This window comes from Chanodichthys erythropterus, chromosome 14 (genome assembly GCF_024489055.1).
Source record: "Chanodichthys erythropterus isolate Z2021 chromosome 14, ASM2448905v1, whole genome shotgun sequence".
NCBI classification, from domain to species: domain Eukaryota; kingdom Metazoa; phylum Chordata; class Actinopteri; order Cypriniformes; family Xenocyprididae; genus Chanodichthys; species Chanodichthys erythropterus.
Genome location: NC_090234.1, coordinates 30,431,784 through 30,451,143, shown reverse-complemented (window position 1 = coordinate 30,451,143; position 19,360 = coordinate 30,431,784). Strand labels below are relative to the sequence as shown.

Sequence of the window (19,360 nt, the reverse complement as noted above, 5' to 3'; positions counted from 1 at the left end):
TCCAGGTAGTTGTAAGAACTCAGTTATAGGAACTAGCCAACAGACATAACATGCCTGCCTGAAAGTTTCTAGTATGCCTAGTAAGACCTTGATTAGCTGGTTCTGTTGTGTTTAATTGGGGTTGGAGCTAAAATCTGCAAAACAGTGGCCTTCTAGGAGCAGGACTGGACACTCCTGCCCTAATTTAGTCCCCACAAAAGGCATTTCTATAACTAAAATTGTTCCCAGTTCCTGTGGTGCAAACACACCAAAAAGTGTGTACTTCCGCCAATAGTTAGAGGAACTATGAAAACGTTCCTCCAGTGCGAAAGCCACTAATGATTTGGGTGAATTATTCTATTTATTTTATGTTCTAAAACCAGTTAAAGGGGTTGTATCATACATTTCCCTTTTTCTGAGGGTTAGCCAAGTTTTTTGTGCTAAAACGGCCCATTTTTATTTTATGTGGCCATTTGCCTCTCTGATCCTTAAAATCTTTTTTTGTTGTTGTTGCTGTGCCTTTTAGGTTATGTAAAAAGCCTCCACGTATGAAACGAGACACACACATCGCTTGACATTGATTTTTTTGCAGGATTTTAACTGTTTGAACTGCATCATCCTTTAACAATATCAAATCAGTTTTGTTAACATGTAAATGTGAGTATGTGTTTATGTAATAATGTAATAATGTTTTCGGGTTTCTGATTTCAGACATCTAAAGAGCCATTTTGCAGAAAGTTTTAATTAAAAGATCTCTTCAAACTCTAATTCTAAAAACCCCATCATAAAACTGGTCTTAGCTGGTTTAAGATGGTCTCCCAATCTGGATAAGCAGGTTGACAAGCACTCTAAAACCACTTAACCAGCAAGAGTATGATTTTATGCCTGCTTTGCATAATTGAATATCTGATGTATCTATTCTGAACTACTTCTAAACTATTTACAAAAAACGAGGGAAAAAAATCCATCAGGAACAAAGAGAAATCAAAACACCATTAAAGATCATCACAACTGTTCAAACCAACCTGGCAATGCTTTTTCCCTTAAAAATGAATTCTGAATTATCATCCAACATAATATATCACAAATTATAAATGATCAATATTTAAGCACAATAGAGTATAGATTAGAAGAAAGTTATGTGACAGTTGATGGATGCAATATAGATGATAACCACTTTTGTTTACCATTAGTTAGTAAAGACGCCAACATGCAATTGAGGTTTAGCATCCCTCTTGTCCATTGGACAAAGACAAAGTCCAACATTGTTGACAGGAAGAGAGAGTAAGTTAAAGAAGTGGTTCTTCTTAACTGACGACACAATGACTGAAGCCTTTGGGTTAAGAAACAGACAGGCGCAGAGAAGAAGGGCGCCATCAGCTCGAACCTCAGGCACCCCCGGGGGAAACGGACACACTAAACAGTCCGAGACCGATGCCCCCTCTCACCTCTTAAGACTCCCGCTGTCCGACAGGGAGGCCAGTGAGCCAAGGGAGCCCTGGTAAAAGGTTTTCAGGAAAGTGGGGGTGTGGAAGGAGGATGAGAGACTGAAGTAGGAGTCACTCTCAGAGACGCTGCGCACTCTTGAGATACCAATGGTGCTGAGGGAGCCGAAACATAAAAGGCCCACAACAAATACACATTACTTTAGAGAGGTCTAAACACTGCCATGGAACCTCAATCAAGAACACATGAGTGCTTCTGAGCAGATGAAAGAGTTCTTCAGATGAAAGAGCATAACAATTTTAGGTTTTGCCTGAGAACTGGAGATTTTTTTATTTTTTTACTGTCATTTTTTTTAAATGCTGAAAAAGTAAAAACTCTGACAAAAATATATATGCTGTCGGAAGCATATTATATTTTTTACCTATATTAAATCTATTAGGTGAGAATATATTGGTACAACATTTGTTATATTAGTGATTTTTATTATTTAGTCAATACTGGATATATATTGGCTAATATTGGATATTTAATTGTGCACGGCCGTTTCCACCAGTATGTATATTTGGATTACCTTTGCTGTCATATACCACCTGTAAAAAAAAGAACTATATAATAAAAAAATAATTTAATCACTGGTAAACAATCTTTAACAGACCTCAAAATTAATATGTTTTGATTTAGCTTTTTTTACATTAAAAAACAGCTTTAATATCAGCTATGTAACGGTTATTGGCATTTACATTAAAAATTTATATCAACCAGCATTTTAATATCAGTGCATCTTTATAATGATTTAGTGAATCTGTATTTAAAGTGATTAAAAAAAGACAAAAATTCTTAAAATAATTTCTTTCCTTATACTATAAAACTAGAGCTGCCAATTTAATGTGTTAATATATCACAACTAATTATTTTTAAAAAAATTAATGCATTCAAGTAAAATGAATGTGAAGTACCAGTTGAAGCCCCCTAACCTATATACTAAATTTCCAAATAATATCCAGAAACAATAATATAAAGTCCCCATTTGGGGGAAATTCTCAGTAAATGCTGATACTGGTTGAATTATCTGCCATATAATATAATTCATTTAATTAAAATGTTCAAACAATTGACAGAATCCCATCATTAAAATGCAGATTCATTAAAATAACAAATATACTGTAGATCACAAGATTCAACAAAAATCACATAAGCATCAAATTCTCTAGTTTTAGTAATTTTCTAAATTATTTGAATTAGTGCCAAATCCAAAACTACATAGACATGCCACATGCACTCGAAAATGTAAGCATTCATTGCTAAAATCAGTCACTTTACAAGTTTACATATTGAAGCATATTTATGATTTCTGTAAATAAACACAACAAGCTGTTTTCAGCACATCAGCACATTGCTGTGACTGTCTGTACATCATATGACTGTTGAAAAACAGATGGAAAGATAAATGACTATCAAACAGCAAACAGGAAGTGATGCATTACCTGCTCTGCAGCAGCTCTGGGGCCAAAGACTGCTGCCGGCGCAGTGGAGCCTTACAGGCCTGGGAGGAAACCTCAGTGAAAGAGATCCTTTTCTTGATGGGCGGGTGGCTGAAGGTGTGAGCCCGGCGACGGAACTGTGGGGCATCTGGATCGTCCTCAAGGTAACTGGGTGGAGTCCCAGGTGGGGAGTCACCAGGAGAGTCGCTCTGCAGGGTGAGCAGATAATGAACCGGGTCAGCGAATTGGGGCCAACAAGACAATGATATTGTATTCAACATATGCCAAACTCAGCTTACCAATGAGTCAAACCTCAAATTCAACAATAATCCATCCCAGACAGAAACAAACAATTTACTGAGATATGGGTATATAACCTTCAAGTTTCAGACAAAGCAAAGCAAAACAACTAACCTGACACCAGCTACATCAAACTATTAATTCTTGACTCACCCAGCATTTTCCCTCTCCCCGTCCAGTCTCGTTTGCTTCCCCAGTCAGAAGTGGCTAGATTGGCGGTACTGCACACACACTTTGTGATCTATTGTATGTTAATAGTCTGTGTCACGGAGCCACATCACACACACATGAGCCGCTGGAGGTGGACTGCTGCACAATGGAGGTTTTTGGCTGCTGTTTACTGTGATGTCTATAGGAAGGGTCTCTCTCTGGTTCTCTTCCTCACTCTGTTTCCTGTCCTTGTGCTATGGCAGTTCCTGAACCCATGCTCTCCTGTGAGTCAGTACACAGCAGGGCCAGGAAACCAGCAACGGCTGCACAACGCTCTCTCCTTTCACTCACACAAACCCTGTCCACTTCCTTCAGCTGCCTACAGCTAAATTTGGGAAAAACAAATGATCCAAACAACATAATAGCTCTCTTGTTTGATAAATTTGGGTTCAGTTGGTTAAAAGTAATTATTTAAATGGCATAGAAAAAGAGAAGTTATTTCTGAGAAATAGTATTAGCATCAATTGTTTACAGATGCCACTTAGTTTGATGTTTTGTTAAACAATGTAGCAAACTGTGGTTTGCACACATTTTGACCAATGAACCTCCATGAATATTCCAGTTTCTGATTTCTGAATAAGGATTTAAAAAAAACAAAAATCAAAAAGGAAAGTTCACTGACATAGACATTACTATGGCTTGCGACTGTAAGCAAGTTAAGCAATATTTAATCAACTGAATATTTTAGAGCAGAGCATAACTTGACAAACTTTATAACTTTACAAACGTTATAATATTTTTAGAGCAGACACCCAAATAGTCGACTAATGGTTAGTCAACTAGAGGCTTAGTCGACCAAAATTTTTATTAGTCTGTTAGTCACAGAACAAAAAATCTATTGTAAAAGTCACGCAGTCCGTGAGGGACAGATCATCCTTGTGTTAATTACAGTATGTCGGGCAGGAAATCCAAACATTTGTCTATCATCTATCGACCTCAAATATGGCTAATCATTTGAAACATGCAACTCATACTAAAGCTAACCTACATAAATGTGTGCAATTATTAGACACATATCCAAGTCTTTGTGCAGAGTGTGGAAGCTAAAGTATAGCCCGCTTACCGCATGAGATGAAGGCGCCGGCGCGATCACTTGCATTTTTTCTGATAACAGTGGAAACAACTTACAAAATACTCTGTCATTTTTGTTCATCATTCGAAACTGTAAACTACTATTATTTTTTATGTAAACTCACAATAACAAGAAAATGTTGTGCCTTTGTAAAAACAAAACAGGATGCGCTTTCTGCTGTCTTGGGTTCGCTGAACTGGAGAGCGTCACAAAAATGAACCAAAACTCAGCGTATAGGCTACTTGCCTCAAAGACATTAGAAATATATTATATAAAGCTTGAAATGTCTACTTTAAAATAAACCTATTCAAATCAAAAATAAATAATCTCTGCTTATCTCTCTACAGGCGCATTCACTATACTGCGGAGATGGCGAGGCAACATTGTTAACTTCATCTTTGCAGCTAACACTATCTCAGAAAACGGTTTAACAATAAATAATTAAAATGTCTCTTTACTATTTTCCCTGACGCATAATCATTACTTTTGCTGGTGCTTTGCAACAAGCTTTATGTGTGCGCTTGAGTGCGGAATAGGCTATATTGTGCTTATACTAAATGCTCATTATGGTTTGGTATTCTCCTCTGTATATAATTAAGTAATTAAATTAGTATAAACATGCAATTAGTTAACTAAATGAATGACTAATAATTGACTAGAAAAAATGTTTAGTCGGAGGCAGCCCTAATATTCATACATAAACTTTCCTGATTTTTCCTGATTTTCCTTGAGAACCCTGTATTTATTTTATTTTTATTGATTATTTTATTCCATTCAATTAATTTTGCAACCACTTCTTTTAGTAAACTTATTTGTCATTAATTAAATTTCTGTTCCACAGAAGAAAAATGTCATTTCGAACAACACTGAGTGTGAGTAAATGATAACAGAATTAAAATTTTTGGGTGAACGGTGCATTTAAATCAAACATTTTCAGTGTTTTAGACTCACTATAGGATAACTTTTTTGTAGCTACTGTATTTCTTAGAACTTATTCAAAACCATCTCGAGATTAAAGTTGTTAAATTTCAAGAAAAAAGTCGAGATAAAATGTTGAGAATAAACTTGTTAAATTACGTGAAAAAAGTCATTAAATTTTGAGAATTAAGTCATTAAATTACGAGAAAAAAGTCATTAAATTATGAGAACAAATTTGTAATTTAACGAATTTGTTCTCGTAATTTAACAACTTTTTTCTCATAATTTAATGACTTTATTCTCAACATTTCATCTCGACTTTTTTCTCGAAATTTAACGAGTATTTTCTTGTAATTTAATGAGTTTATTCTCATCATTTTATCTCGACTTTTTTCTCGAAATTTAACGAGTATTTTCTTGTAATTTAATGAGTTTATTCTCATCATTTTATCTCGACTTTTTTCTCGAAATTTAACGAGTATTTTCTTGTAATTTAACGAGTTTATTCTCAACATTTTATCTCGACTCGAAGTTTTTTCTCGAAATTTAACAACTTTAATCTCAAGATGGTTTTATTTTTTTATTATTGCTTGGCCCTAATCCTCTTCTGTACATCCAGAACATGGAAGAGAGTTAAGAGCTGTTGGACTGTAACATGTTACTGAGAGTTGGAGTTTAAGCACGAGAGAAGGTGCTCACATTGACAGTGCCTCTGAGGCCATGTGAAGATTTGTTTTCCACGAAGTCCAGAGACCCAAGCTTACCATCACACACACCTCACATTTCACACCCCACCGAGACAGAGAGGTGGACAGGGTCAAAACAAGCCAACCCCAACAAACGAGACCCCCTAATAAAACTGACAGGGCAGCTTCAATCAGTTTACCAATGCTGATGCTGAAAAACATGTAGTGTATTATAACACAGCATTGGTATTATTTTCAGCATGTGGTGGTAATTGACACCACCGAGACATGCTTGCTGGCAGGAGCAGAACAGAGACGTGATTCTTGGCAGGGAGAGAACAAGAGCTGGGGCTAAAATGACAGATCCTGATATTCACGTGTTGTGTGATACTCACGCGGTCAAAACTTCCCATGCTGCCCAAACGCATTCGCATACGGTTGGCTCCCTAGGGAAGAAAGATAGCCACGAAATGAAGCAACTTGTTTGAATGTCAAAATTTACATTTACACACACTTTTAATAAAAATTCTGTCATCATTTAATCAACATGTCAATCATCATTCACAAACCTGTACAAAAAGATATTTTGAGGAATTTTTATGCTGCTCATTTCCATGTAACATAAGCAGATAGTGACCATCCAAAAAAGATCTTAATTTGAGCTTAAATGAAGAAAGAAATTCATACAGGTTTGAAACAAAATGATGGTAAGTAAATGATGACAGAAGTTTCCTTTTTTAGTGAAAAGTTCCTTTAACTGAACATACACGTCTAATGGAGAACTCAGGCTTAGCTGGTCTTTATTCTTACACATTGATATTGCTTTGTGAGTAAATACAGCAGATGGCCGAGTTATTATACTAAACAAAGGTATTATTCATAGTACAAGGGTGGGGTAAATGGGTCGATCCCCATTCATAGACCAATAAGACATAGACTGGCAACACACACACATACCCGTGAGATGATGTTCTCCAGGGAGCTTGTCAAAGAACTCCGGGCTTTGTTCTTCAACAGGTCCAGTTTATTGCGGCCCGCACTGGAGTTATCAGAGGTCAGAGTGCTGCTAGAAGCATTCTGCAGGAATACAAGTGAATAAGTGAGAATGAATGTGTATATACTATTCCCAATAGTATTGGCCCCTCTAAATCATTGAATTCAGGTGTTCCAATCACTTCCATGGCCACAAGTGTATAAAATCAAGAACCTAGGCATGCAGACTGCTTCTACAAACATTTATGAAAGAATAGGTCGCTCTCTGGAGTTCAGTGAATTCAAGCATGGTACCGTGATAGGTTGCCACCTGTGCAATAAGTCCATTCGTGAAATTTCCTTTTCCTTATTATTCATTAAATTACTACTAAATATTCCACAGTCAACTGTTAGTGGTATCATAACAAAGTGGAAGCAATTGGGAACAACAGCAACTCGGCCATGAAGTGGTAGGCCATGTAAAATCACAGTGCAGGGTCAGTGCATGCTGAGGCGCACGGTGCGCAGAAGTCGCCAACTTTCTGCAGAGTCAGTAGCTACAGACCTCCAAACTTCGTGTGGCCTTCAGATTAGCTCATGAACAGTTTCATGGAATGGGTTTCCATGGCCGAGCAGCTGCATCCATGCCTTACATCACCTAGTGCAACGCAAAGTGTCGGATGCAGTGGTGTAAAGCACGCCGCCACTAGACTCTAGAGCAGTGGAGACGTGTTGTCTGGAGTGACGAATCACGCTTCTCTGTCTGGCAATCCAATGGACGAGTCTGGGTTTGGCGGTTGCCTGACTGCATTGTGCCAAGTGTGAATTTTGATGGAGGGGGGATTATGGTGTGGGGTTGTTTTTCAGGGGTTGGCCCCTTAGTTCCAGAGAAATTAATTAGGAAAATGAATCTTAATGCTTCAGCATACCAAGATATTTTGGACAATTTCATGCTCCCAACTTTGTGGAACACCTTAACAACCTGATAGAACATCTTTGGGATGAATTAGAGCGGAGACTGCGAGCCAGGCCTTCTTGCCAACATCACTGCCTGACCTCACAAATGCGCTTCTAGAAGAATGGTCAAAAATTCCTATAAACACACTCCTAAACCTTGTGGAAAGCTTTCCCAGAAGAGATGAAGCTGTTATAGCTGCAAGGGGTGGGCCAACTCCATATTAAACCCTACAGATTAAGAATGGGATGTCATTAAAGTTCATGAAATGAAAATGTGCATGTAAAGGCAGGTGTCTAAAAAATGTTGGCAATATGTATATAAAAAAACAGAAATATATATGAATATATACTTTTAAAAAAAGTACATTTATATGATCAAAAATACAGTAAAACAATACTATTACGAAATATTTTTTACAATTTAAAACAACCATTTTCTATTTAATTATCAGATACTGTTTGCTTAATATTTTTTGTGGAAACCACTTTCTTGAATGAATACAAAGTTTAAATAGAAAATGTACATAATTAAAACATTAACATTGTAAGCATCTTTACTTTCACTTTAATTTCACTTTGACTGTCAATTTTATTCATAAAATAAAATAATTATAATTTGTTATATATATATATATATATATATATTATATTATATTATATTATATTATATTATTATATTATATTATATATATACACATAAAACATTTTTTTTAATGATTATTTTGATCTAATATACATTATCTAATAGCCAGACATCCTAGCTAAGTGGCATCAGCTGAAAACACGAGTTATAACGTGCACTAATGATTTGTTAACAATAAGACCAGGAATGAATTAAAAAAGTAAATGGGGATCAAACTGTCTTATTGATTTCATGTCGACTTTAAAAGCAGTTAGATAAGACGAATGTTCACAGAGGTGATCTATTCTGAAAATGTACAGTGTCTTGCACATGTTCAGAAGGGCAGCTGCATTCATTCAGGAGCTCGGTTCTAATCTATAGCTATGTTCTGATGACTCTTACAATCTGTCTTATCCAATTACAGGGAGGTCACAGTTTCATGACTCTGCAAGGTAGCGTGGGTGGGCAAAGTAAGTGGTGCATTTTTGTTGTTTGTGTAGTTTTGCTACCTGTGGGACCTCTCCAATATGAACATGAGATTTCTGCTTGGTCTCACACAACTGTCGGAGGTGAAGAATCACAAGCTCGTTTTCTTCATGATCGGATGCTGGCTTCATTTTCTAATGAGAAAATATAAACTAAATATTTAATAGAGAATTGGAATAAAATTATATTTAGTTACTTTGTTTGCAAAATATCTCCTGGTATGCCTACCTGCACCCTTTCGAATATGTTGACCTGCTCATTGTCGCTCAGTTGGGACAGGTACTTCTGAATGGCTAGTTTCGCCCTGGGAGGATACAAGCCTGGGACATTGAGAGAGACACACTGGAATATTGTGCTAAAACTGAGGCGAGTACATTGAGTGAGTTGATGGAAGCTGGTGGTTTTACCTTCTATTCTCTCACAGAGCTTGTGCAAGTCATGCATTGGACAATCCTCACACAGTTTGACTTGGTTCTTGGAGCTCTGCATAGCTGCTGCCGTGCTAAAGGCTTGTTTCAGGGTGAGCATTACTTCATCCACCTGAGAAAAAAGTAAAAAGTAAGTTTCTTGGTCAAACTTAAGTTCTACACATGGCATCAATGTTGTCAATTACTTTGAAAAAAGATATATATTAACTACACAAATAAAATAAAAAAATGATACAATAATAGACTTACAATTAAAGTCTTTAAGCTAATCATACATGAGGATTTAAAACAGAAATATGTATTTTTGATATAAAAACACACACATATTAATTGTTCATTAATAATAATAATAAAAAAATTGATTTGTGAAGTTTGTTTATAGTTTAATGGCATTCCAGTTACCCTGGCTATATTCATGCAGAGAAAGAGGGAAAAATGATTAAAATAGGTTTTTAAATTTTATCTTCGATAAAATTTCTAAAACCAGATCTGGTGTTCAAGTGTCATTTTGAAAAGGGATAACCTTTCCACACAAATTAACTTCTGGTTATTCATTCTAATGCATATCATGTGCTTGTCATGGCCATGACATGAGTTGAAAGATCATATGATATCTTTTCACAGATAAATGTGTAAGTGGTAACACGTGTTCCGCTTAAGAATTATTAGTTTTATATTTTAAACATTTATTTATGGTGCTGTACATTCAGTCAAAACATTTCATTTGTTTTGTTTTTTTGTTTTTTTTTAGAAATCAAGGAAGTAGTCTACATTAAGATAATCAACAGCAAAGGATCCATATAGACCAAAAACAAGGAAAATCCTTAATGTTTGCATTACAGTACAAAGAGACCTTATCTGTACATCATGTGCAAAAACACAGGTCTAATCCTATTCATCCTCTGGGTGGCATTCAGTTGGCAGGGAAATCAGCGTACTAAAGGTAATGTCCACAAGACAGGCAAGGGAGAGTCATTGTTTCCATTGTACCTTAGGATGAATAATTAATCAGTGTGGTGACAACAGGTGCTGCAAGCAGGTCAGGACTCACCAGAGACTCACTAGCGCACTGGAACACGTAACACACATACTGGGCTGGGCCAGACTCCACCACATCCCGACAAATAAAGCCAAAGTGATCTGTCTGTTTAACACCCTGCAGGCACAAAGAATGACATCCATAAAGGACAAACATACATACAAAATTCTGGGCCAAAACAGAACATTCTAGATGCACCGGGCAGAAAACAGAACCCGAAAATACTTTTTGAAAATTATTTATTTATTATTTTAAATGAGCTTATTTTTGCATAATTGTATTAATATTAGACTTTTAAATGAAATTCAATATTTTGAATGATACAGAATTTATAAAATATAATCATACACATCTGATTTCTTTCTCAGCTCTTTACATTCACTTAAGACATCACAGACTGTGTTTACAAGAATACTTGCAGAGACTGGTATTTTGACATCATTTTGTGTGTATGTGTCCATTCAAGTGCATGGAGATGCAAAAGATTAATCGATTCGCTAAATGAAACATGCCTCTCTATGTGCGCACCCTTCGCAGATGTGTGCGGATGTGATGAGATAACCATGCACGAGTACCGAATTGATGGTGGAACTTAGCAATTAATAGAACAGTGTAAACATTCACTTCATAAAACAAATTATTCTAGCTCTGAAATCTGATTGGATGAACCATGTTTGAAAGAGTGATTGCACATCAATTGAGTTTTATATGAATGCACCACCTTGTTGGTATTATTGGTACACATAATTTTGATCATATTTCTGTTGCTGTCATTTTATGAAACCAATAAGCACTTAAGGATGTGCATTACAATGATTTTACCATAATAATATTAATAATACTGATGTATATAGGTGTATATGTCATTCTTCTTTCTGATGAACACAGTCGGATAAATATTAATAAATATCCTTACGCATCCAAGCTTTATAATGGCAGTGAACGGGGCCAACGAGTTTGAAGCTCAAGAAAGTGCTTCCATCCATTATAAACGTACTCCATACGGGTCCAGGGGGTTAATAAAGGCCTTCTGAAGCGAAGTGATGCATTTGTGTAGGAAAAATATCCATATTTAACAAGTAAAATATCTAGCTTCCACCAGACTGCCTTCCGTATTCAACTTATGAAGAAAATTTAACACCTCTCGCAGTTCAAAGCGCTTACGCTACATCCTACGTCTTCAATATTCAACTAACGAAAAAAAGCGTAACTGCAGCGACGTCGTATATGCTTTTTCGTAAGTTGAATATGAAAGGTGGTCTGGTGGAAGCTAGATATTTAGGTCAGGATATTTAATAATATAACTCCAATTGTGTTCATCAGAAAGAAGAAAGTCATATACAGCTAGGATGGCTTGAGGGTGATTAAAGCTTGGGGTTAAAGTGAACTAATATTTGAACAATGAATAAAATCACTGTAACTCATGACCTTGAGTGACTTATTGCCTTAATATTCAGATCACTGTTCTGATATGCAAAACATGCACTTTTAACTTAAAGGTGCCCTAGATTCAAAAATTGAATTTATCTTGGCATAGTTGAATAACAAGAGTTCAGTACATGGAAATGACATACAATGAGTCTCAAACATCATTGTTTCCTCCTTCTTATATAAATCTCATTTGTTTAAAAGACCTAGTGTGTAATGTTAGCTTTAGCCACGGAGCACTATCAAACTCATTCAGAATCAAATGTAAACATCCAAATAAATACCATACTTACATGATCTGATATGTTGCATGACGAACACGTTGTAAAGATCCATTTTGAGGGTTATATTAGCTGTGTGAACTTTGTTTATGGTGTTTAAGGCAAGCGCAAGCTCTTGGGCCGTGAAGCACAAGATTTAAAGGGGCCGCAGCCTGAATCTGCGCATTTATAATGATAGGCAGTTAAACAAATTTATTAAAAAAAAATTATGGGGTATTTTGAGCTGAAACTTCACAGACACATTCAGGGGACACCTAAGACTTATATTACATCTTTTGAAAACATGTTCTTCGGCACCTTTAAGACATAGACAACAGTAAGAAATATGGCAGTGTTTGAAAGGTCTTTTTATGAGGACATCAAAATATGACAAAGAAAAATATACATTTTCTAAATAACATACAAAAATCTGGTACAAAACCTCATGTCAGTTGCTTGGTACTTGTTTTGAATAGCACTGTGAGACGGCATATGGTGACATTAAATATGAGACGTAGAAAGAGATTATCTCTAAAACCAAACAAACCTAATCCATTTACACACAGACCTGTGAACAGGACGAGATGTCCTTAAAATTCTTCTCCAGAACCACAGTTTTGGTGTCAGGGCTGATGAGATTCACTTCAAACCGTCCAACCTGCACACAAGAGCCATTTGATAGTATATTTTGCTTACTGAGAAGGAAGCACCAAGAATGAAAACACAAATATCATGCTAAATGTCTGATAACTGATAACTCTGCCCACAGTGTTTTTTGAGAGCTGTATTTGCATCAAAAAAATCCTACTTAACGCCAAAGTCATAGAGGCTGCAAGTGATTTCTTAACCAAATGACCATAGAGACACCTTTCCCTAAAAAAGGGAAACGTGTGACTGCATGAGGTCAGGCATGCTAATTAGCAAGATTTTGCACTATGCCTTTTAAAAAAACATTTGCATGCGTAGGCCTGTTTTAAAGGTTAAAGGGACAGTTGACCGAAATACCTGGAACAGCATTGTGCGATTCTTGTCAGCATCAGACGGCTGCACGTTATTGGGCGCGCTAGCGTGTCTCCTACGCGTTGACCCCTTCCCCGCCTCTCTGGGTTTTTTCTGCAGGCCGCCTGCCAGGCTATTACAGCGTGTACGAATCTCCTGCTGCTCCCCAAAACCAGAGTCCTCCAAAATGCACTCAGGAAAGGCCCCTCGCAGGCTGCCTGTACTGGAGGAGCTAGTCAGTTTTCCATTGCCTAACTCAGACAGCTCTTCCTCAGTTGAGCTGGGTTCTACCTCAGGTTCGTCAACTTCACAGAGGGAGGAGCTTAAAGGGTCATCACCCATGATGAACTCTACGGGGGCCTCGGTGGAGCTACGCTGGCCGTTGATGAGCCGCAGACGCTTGCGTTCAATCTCGTGTTGGCGGAATTTGTCAATGCAGTCGTCAATTAGAGTGGAAGGGGCTTTCTTGTGGTTGACAGTCACTTTTCCACAGTAAAGTACTTCATACTTCTGGGAGTTGTAGAAAGACTCATCACTCTCTTGCTTGGGCTTGCTTTCTTCCTTAAGTGCAGCCTTGGACACCTGTCGAATGCTGCTAATAACCTCAGGCACCTGGGGAACAGGGTAAGACATTAGATCAACCATAAAAATACTAAATCAACTCACTGAAAGGCAAACAAGGATAAAACTTCCATAAAAAGGCTCAGTGGTTAAATTAAACTTTTGCAGGGAGACATGCAGGTTGCATAACTAAATAGGTTCAGCCCCTCAGGAGCTAGTAATACAAAAGCCAAGACAGACTGACGATATCAGAAAAAGAAACAGCTGAGGAACCTGAGTGTACATTAAAGAAGCCAAATGGATATAAATCTATCAGAGAAACCTCTTCTCTGGTATCTGATACTACTATTAATAGTTTAGAATGAAACCTGTAGCTAAGAAAACAGATCTCTGCTTTTTATATGCCTGAACATCAGTAGGAATCTGGAAACTACAGTGGCATGAAAAAGTATGTGAACCCCTTGCAGAATCTGTGAAAATGATAATTATTTTAATAAAATAAGAGGGATAATAAAAAATGCTTGTTATTTTTTGTTTAGTACTGTCCTGAGTAAGATATTTTACATAAAAGATGTTTGCATTTAGTTCACAAGACAAAATAGCTGAATTTATTAAAATAACCCCATTCACAAGTATGTGAACCATTGATTCTCAATACTGTGTGTGGTTACCTGATAAATCACGACTGTTTTTTTGTTTTGTGATTGTTGTTCATGAGTCCCTTGTTTGTCCAGTTAAAGCAGTTAAACTGAGCTCTGTTCTTCAGAAAATTCCTCCAGATCCTGCAGATTCATCAGTTTTCAAGCATTTTTGCATATTTGAACCCTTTCCAGCAGTGACTATATATTCTCTTGCACCTACTACTGTAGGTGCAAGAGAATAGGTTTAATTATAACATTAGTTCAAATCAGAAACTCTACACATATCCACACAAAATACTCTGAAATCCCTAATTTTATCTTCATGTATTAAAGATTTTCTTTTCCAGGAACTCATGTTTTAAACAGCTGAGAATCTAATGTTAAAAAAAAAAACAATCTGGGCAGATTAACAAAATGTAAGATAAATTCTAAGAAGTTTGTAAGAATGTTCAGTAAGTACAGTTCTTGAAAAATAAATTCTCAGATGTTTCACATTTTACATAAGCACATCTAAGTTAAGTTTAAATAAATAAGCACATTTAAGTTTTATGAAACGTTGGAGGCCATCTTTTCTTTAAGGTGTTATTAAAGGATCAGTTCACTTTCAAATAAAGTGGACTAATCCATTAATGCTTTTTTTAAAGAAGGAATTTAAATTCCTGAAAATAATTAAAGTTTTGTCTTTAAAATAATCTTGAAAAAAAAAAAAAGGATTAGAACATTTCGAAGAATACAAAAAAACTAAATAAAAAACACATTCTACTGTTCTATTTAACAGTGTAGTTAAAGGAACTACACTGTTAAGACTGTTTTGTGAATCAAACCCCTGAATTTTGCTGAAATACCATTTTTGGAAACCTTGAGATTTGAATTAGAAGTTTGATTAGCCTCCTCACAGAAAGGTATGGGACAATAAAGAAACTGATTTACAGCAGCTTGGGTTTCGACACCAGCAGCATTTACATAATACTCATAAAACAACCCATGCAGGGTCAGAAATCATGCAGAGAGTGTCCTTTGTAGCACTTAATTTAATTTATTATGGGAAAAAAAATATTTAACTTTACAAATTAAAACATGACATTATTTGCATTCCATAGCTTTATTACATTTAGTCACAGCTGTGATCGAAAGAATCTTTTCTAACTCATGTCCCTATACCATCGATACTCAAATCTGCATTCATGATTTGGGTTTAAAACTGGTATATTATTAAAATAACCCCATTCATAAGTATGTGAACCATTGATTCTCAATACTGTGTGTGGTTACCTGATAAATCACGACTTTTTTTTGTTTTGTGATTGTTGTTCATGAGTCTCTTGTTTGGCCTGAGCAGTTAAACTGAGCTCTGTTCTTCAGAAAATTCCTCCAGCTCCTGCAGATTCATCAGTTTAAGCATTTTTGCATATTTGAACCCTTTCCAGCAGTGACTATATATTCTGGTTGCAAATGTCAGATAAACCTCAAAATATATTGCGCCCATGATCTCTTGTGCCTCGCTTGACTTAGAAATGTTCTGCCTTGTCTCTCAGGCTCAAGTGTATACAAGGTTATGGCAACGTTAAATAGAACTGATTTACATCAGCAAGACAAGTCTTGTTTGGGAGAATACAAAAAGGAGTCTGGTGACAGAATTGGGCCTGGTGCCAGCTAGACTTGAAATGAAGCTCCACAGACTTTAAACAGACACTAGGCCAACTCAGGCTAGACTGGAAAAGCATGCTTGGCTGGCCTGATCTAGATGACTACCATAAGCCTGGTATGAGATTCAGTTCTGAACTGACTCAACATAAACAGTAAATACATTCAGGGGTAACAAACAGAAGTAGAGAAAATTAAGTTCTAACAAGAATCTGCTTTAAAAATAACAAAAAAAAAAAAACAAAACAAAAAAAACAAGTTTCAGGCATGGTATAAACAAAGGTTTGAGTTTCCTTGAATCGCTGCAAGACACACCAAGCTCTGAGACATATTAGCACGTTTCACAGAGTGCAAAGCAGTAGTGTGAACAAGAATACTGTCGATATAAACAAATCTTCCAAGAACTAAAGCCCTGTAATGGCCACAGAGTGCTTGCTGCATAAAAATACAAGGCGCCATAACAAGGTCACATGGATTACTTGTTCAAGGCAGTAATAGAGAGCAAGTCAAACACAACAGCAGGCTGTGCACACCGGTCTATCTCTTGCAAAGATAAACATAGGTATGCTTCACAAATGTGCTGAAACCCATGAAAACTTTCACATTAGAGGCAGACATCTGCAAAGAACATCTGACTTATTGCTTTCCCAAGTCACTGGCACAACTACACCCATAATATAAATCATCTTTTTATTGGCTATCAGGTTACAACAAACACCGAACCCACCATATTAAACTTCAGCTCGTAACTCTATAGAATATGTGGCTTGTTGAGAAGAGGTGTGCTATCAGACTTATAATTTTTGCCTGGTGTGCAAAAACCATTGAAGGAGGGACCTGGGTTATATATAGAACCATAATATCATAGAGACTTGAGGCTGGGAAAGTAACCATCCAGAAAACCTTATAAACCACATTAAAGTCCACTCAGAATGCCTTAGCAACCGCATAGCAACGCCCTGGCAACCACCCAGAACAGCCTAACAGTTTAGGAGTAAGTTCTGCATGGGTACATTTTCTTTACTTTGCAATTGGTTTTATGCAATTGTTGCAGGCACTTCACGAGTGAGTCAGGAGTAAAATATAAAGACAATTAAGACCTCTGTGGTCCACTACACGTCTGTCAGTAAATATAGCTCAGTTTAATGCAAACATTTCTTTAAAACCCCGAGGCTAACTTGTGGAAAATCACGGTCCAGCTGAGAGAAAAGGCTCCTTGAGATCAGGAGGAAAAGCAAACAATCATTCAGGCAATCGTCTGCTGCAATGGGCTGCCTGTGTTAACAGCACAAAGGGTGTGGCTGCATGTTTTTAACTGACAAATGACTTATTTCCTAGGAACACTCACAGTTTTCCAAAAAGTCTCTAACTACCTAGTTTAACCAGCTTGAATAATCTGCAAAAAGCAGATTTTTAAATCCGATACTGAAAAGGCAATGCATACCAGTGCTGGGTTGAGGTCACATGCCCAGCATACAAGAAAAAGAGCAATGAAACCATTCACCTGCAGCAAACTTCATTCGATGACCTCTCCAGTGTTTTAAACCCTTAAATGGTCTGAATTATTCAATTGCAAGATGAGGCTAGACCCCCTTTAAGTCTAATAAATTATTTGCACTGAAACATGTGAGGATGAAAGGAGGAGGGTGTGAATTACAGAAGCTGTAAAAAAAAAAAAAAAAAAAAAAAAGTTTATAATACGTTATTAGTTTTCTCTCTATCTGTACAAACAGAAAAATCCTTGTTATTGCAATAGATGACAATATAAAACGTAAGTTTATAGTTTAAGTTTATAGTATATTTTTGAAGCATTTTGGTGTTTATAAATAAATGGACCTTGGTTTCATTTGCTGTAACCAAATGCAAATACATTTTTAAGTGCAGATAATTGTTCAAATACTTTTTGAGGCCATGGTGTATGACTAAAGCTTTAACATGTATGACACAAAGGTTTGAGACCAGATGAGGAAGTTACACCTCTTTGATTTATGAATCAAAGCTGTTGGATGAAAAATGCTTCGTTAAACTGTGATGAGAAATTATTATACTTTTCATTAAAAATCTATGAAATTCAAATCGACTGATTAGTGCATAATGCATATAACCTCCTAATTCACAAGGTTATCACTATTTTTCAATCACGATTTAAAGAATGTGCAAAATTTCATCAATGTGCTGCCATGACCTTATGTTTAAAGGGTGTGTAGGAATGCTTAAGAATGCCGTTTAAAAACTAAGACATAAAATAAACCGCACTGGAGGCGTCTTGGGAAATTACCAGTCAACCCACATAAAACTATAGTGAAAACAGAGAAAAGACTGAAAGATGATGAAACTGCACATTAAAAATATATATTTTAAACATTTCATTAAAAGTACACAAGTTAACCTTGACAGCCCTAAAAATATACTCCACATTAAAATATTGATCAACCATAGGTATAACTTTGCTTTCTCTACAGTACCAAATCACAATACACTAGAACAGGACACTCATGTCAGCGGTCACTTCTTGTACTGGATGCAGATTGGCATGACATGAGTTATTCTAATTATGGGTACCAGGAAGACCAACTACAGGGTATTCATGGCAGCTGGATAAAGTGAGACACTGTACCATATTCCAAAACTCTGACTTGCAGATTTAAGTGGGTCATTATATCCTGTGCAACATTGCTTTTACTTCATACTTTGATGACTGCTCCAAACTTCAAAACAAATAGCCTCGTCTTGAACTGAATAAACTATGAACAAAAAGCATCAGAAGGACCCCAGACATTTTTTTCTTGCCCACAGCATAAACACACAGTCGCTTAATCACAGATAATGCTTTCCTTTCACTTCTATCAGTGTAATGAGCCCAGGCATCTGAGTGCACACAGTATATCATTATAAAACGAAGCATAACCTTACTTTGTTGCCCTTACACTGGGTGGGCTATTCCACGCTGAAGGTGGAGTTATAAATAAGGGACCAGTGGGTTCCCCCCACAGCCTTAAAAGTTGAACTATGTCCCTCCACAGGCATCTGGAAAGGATTGATCGGGCAGCATTAAGGCTAGGAGATCTTTATATGCTGAAATGCCAGCCAAGTCAGTCTCAGAACACCGGAGAGACACAGTAGCACGTGGTTGCACAGTAGCACTTCGAAATGAGCTAGCAGCCATCTTAAGATGTGAGCAAAGACACTTTTCTCATGGACTATCTAGCACATGTTGCCATTTTCTTGCAT

At 36.6% G+C, this 19,360-nt stretch overlaps 1 protein-coding gene across 3 annotated transcripts in view; it reads right to left on the bottom strand.

Annotated features, from left to right (window-relative positions):
• tbc1d4 (TBC1 domain family, member 4) overlaps positions 1–19,360 on the bottom strand; it is a 37,869-nt gene that overhangs the window by 15,422 nt on the left and 3,087 nt on the right. The window contains exons 2-11 of one of the 3 annotated variants that reach the window (XM_067408540.1): positions 13,290–13,895; positions 12,853–12,942; positions 10,609–10,713; positions 9,537–9,669; positions 9,358–9,449; positions 9,153–9,263; positions 7,050–7,169; positions 6,488–6,538; positions 2,910–3,115; positions 1,428–1,580 (exon numbers count right to left, since the gene is read on the bottom strand). In XM_067408540.1, coding sequence (XP_067264641.1) covers positions 1,428–1,580; positions 2,910–3,115; positions 6,488–6,538; positions 7,050–7,169; positions 9,153–9,263; positions 9,358–9,449; positions 9,537–9,669; positions 10,609–10,713; positions 12,853–12,942; positions 13,290–13,895 — 1,667 coding nt within the window. Of the gene's footprint in view, positions 1–1,427; positions 1,581–2,909; positions 3,116–3,359; positions 4,243–6,487; positions 6,539–7,049; positions 7,170–9,152; positions 9,264–9,357; positions 9,450–9,536; positions 9,670–10,608; positions 10,714–12,852; positions 12,943–13,289; positions 13,896–19,360 lie in introns of those variants that run through there. The other 2 variants (XM_067408541.1, XM_067408542.1) reach the window with 2 other exon arrangements.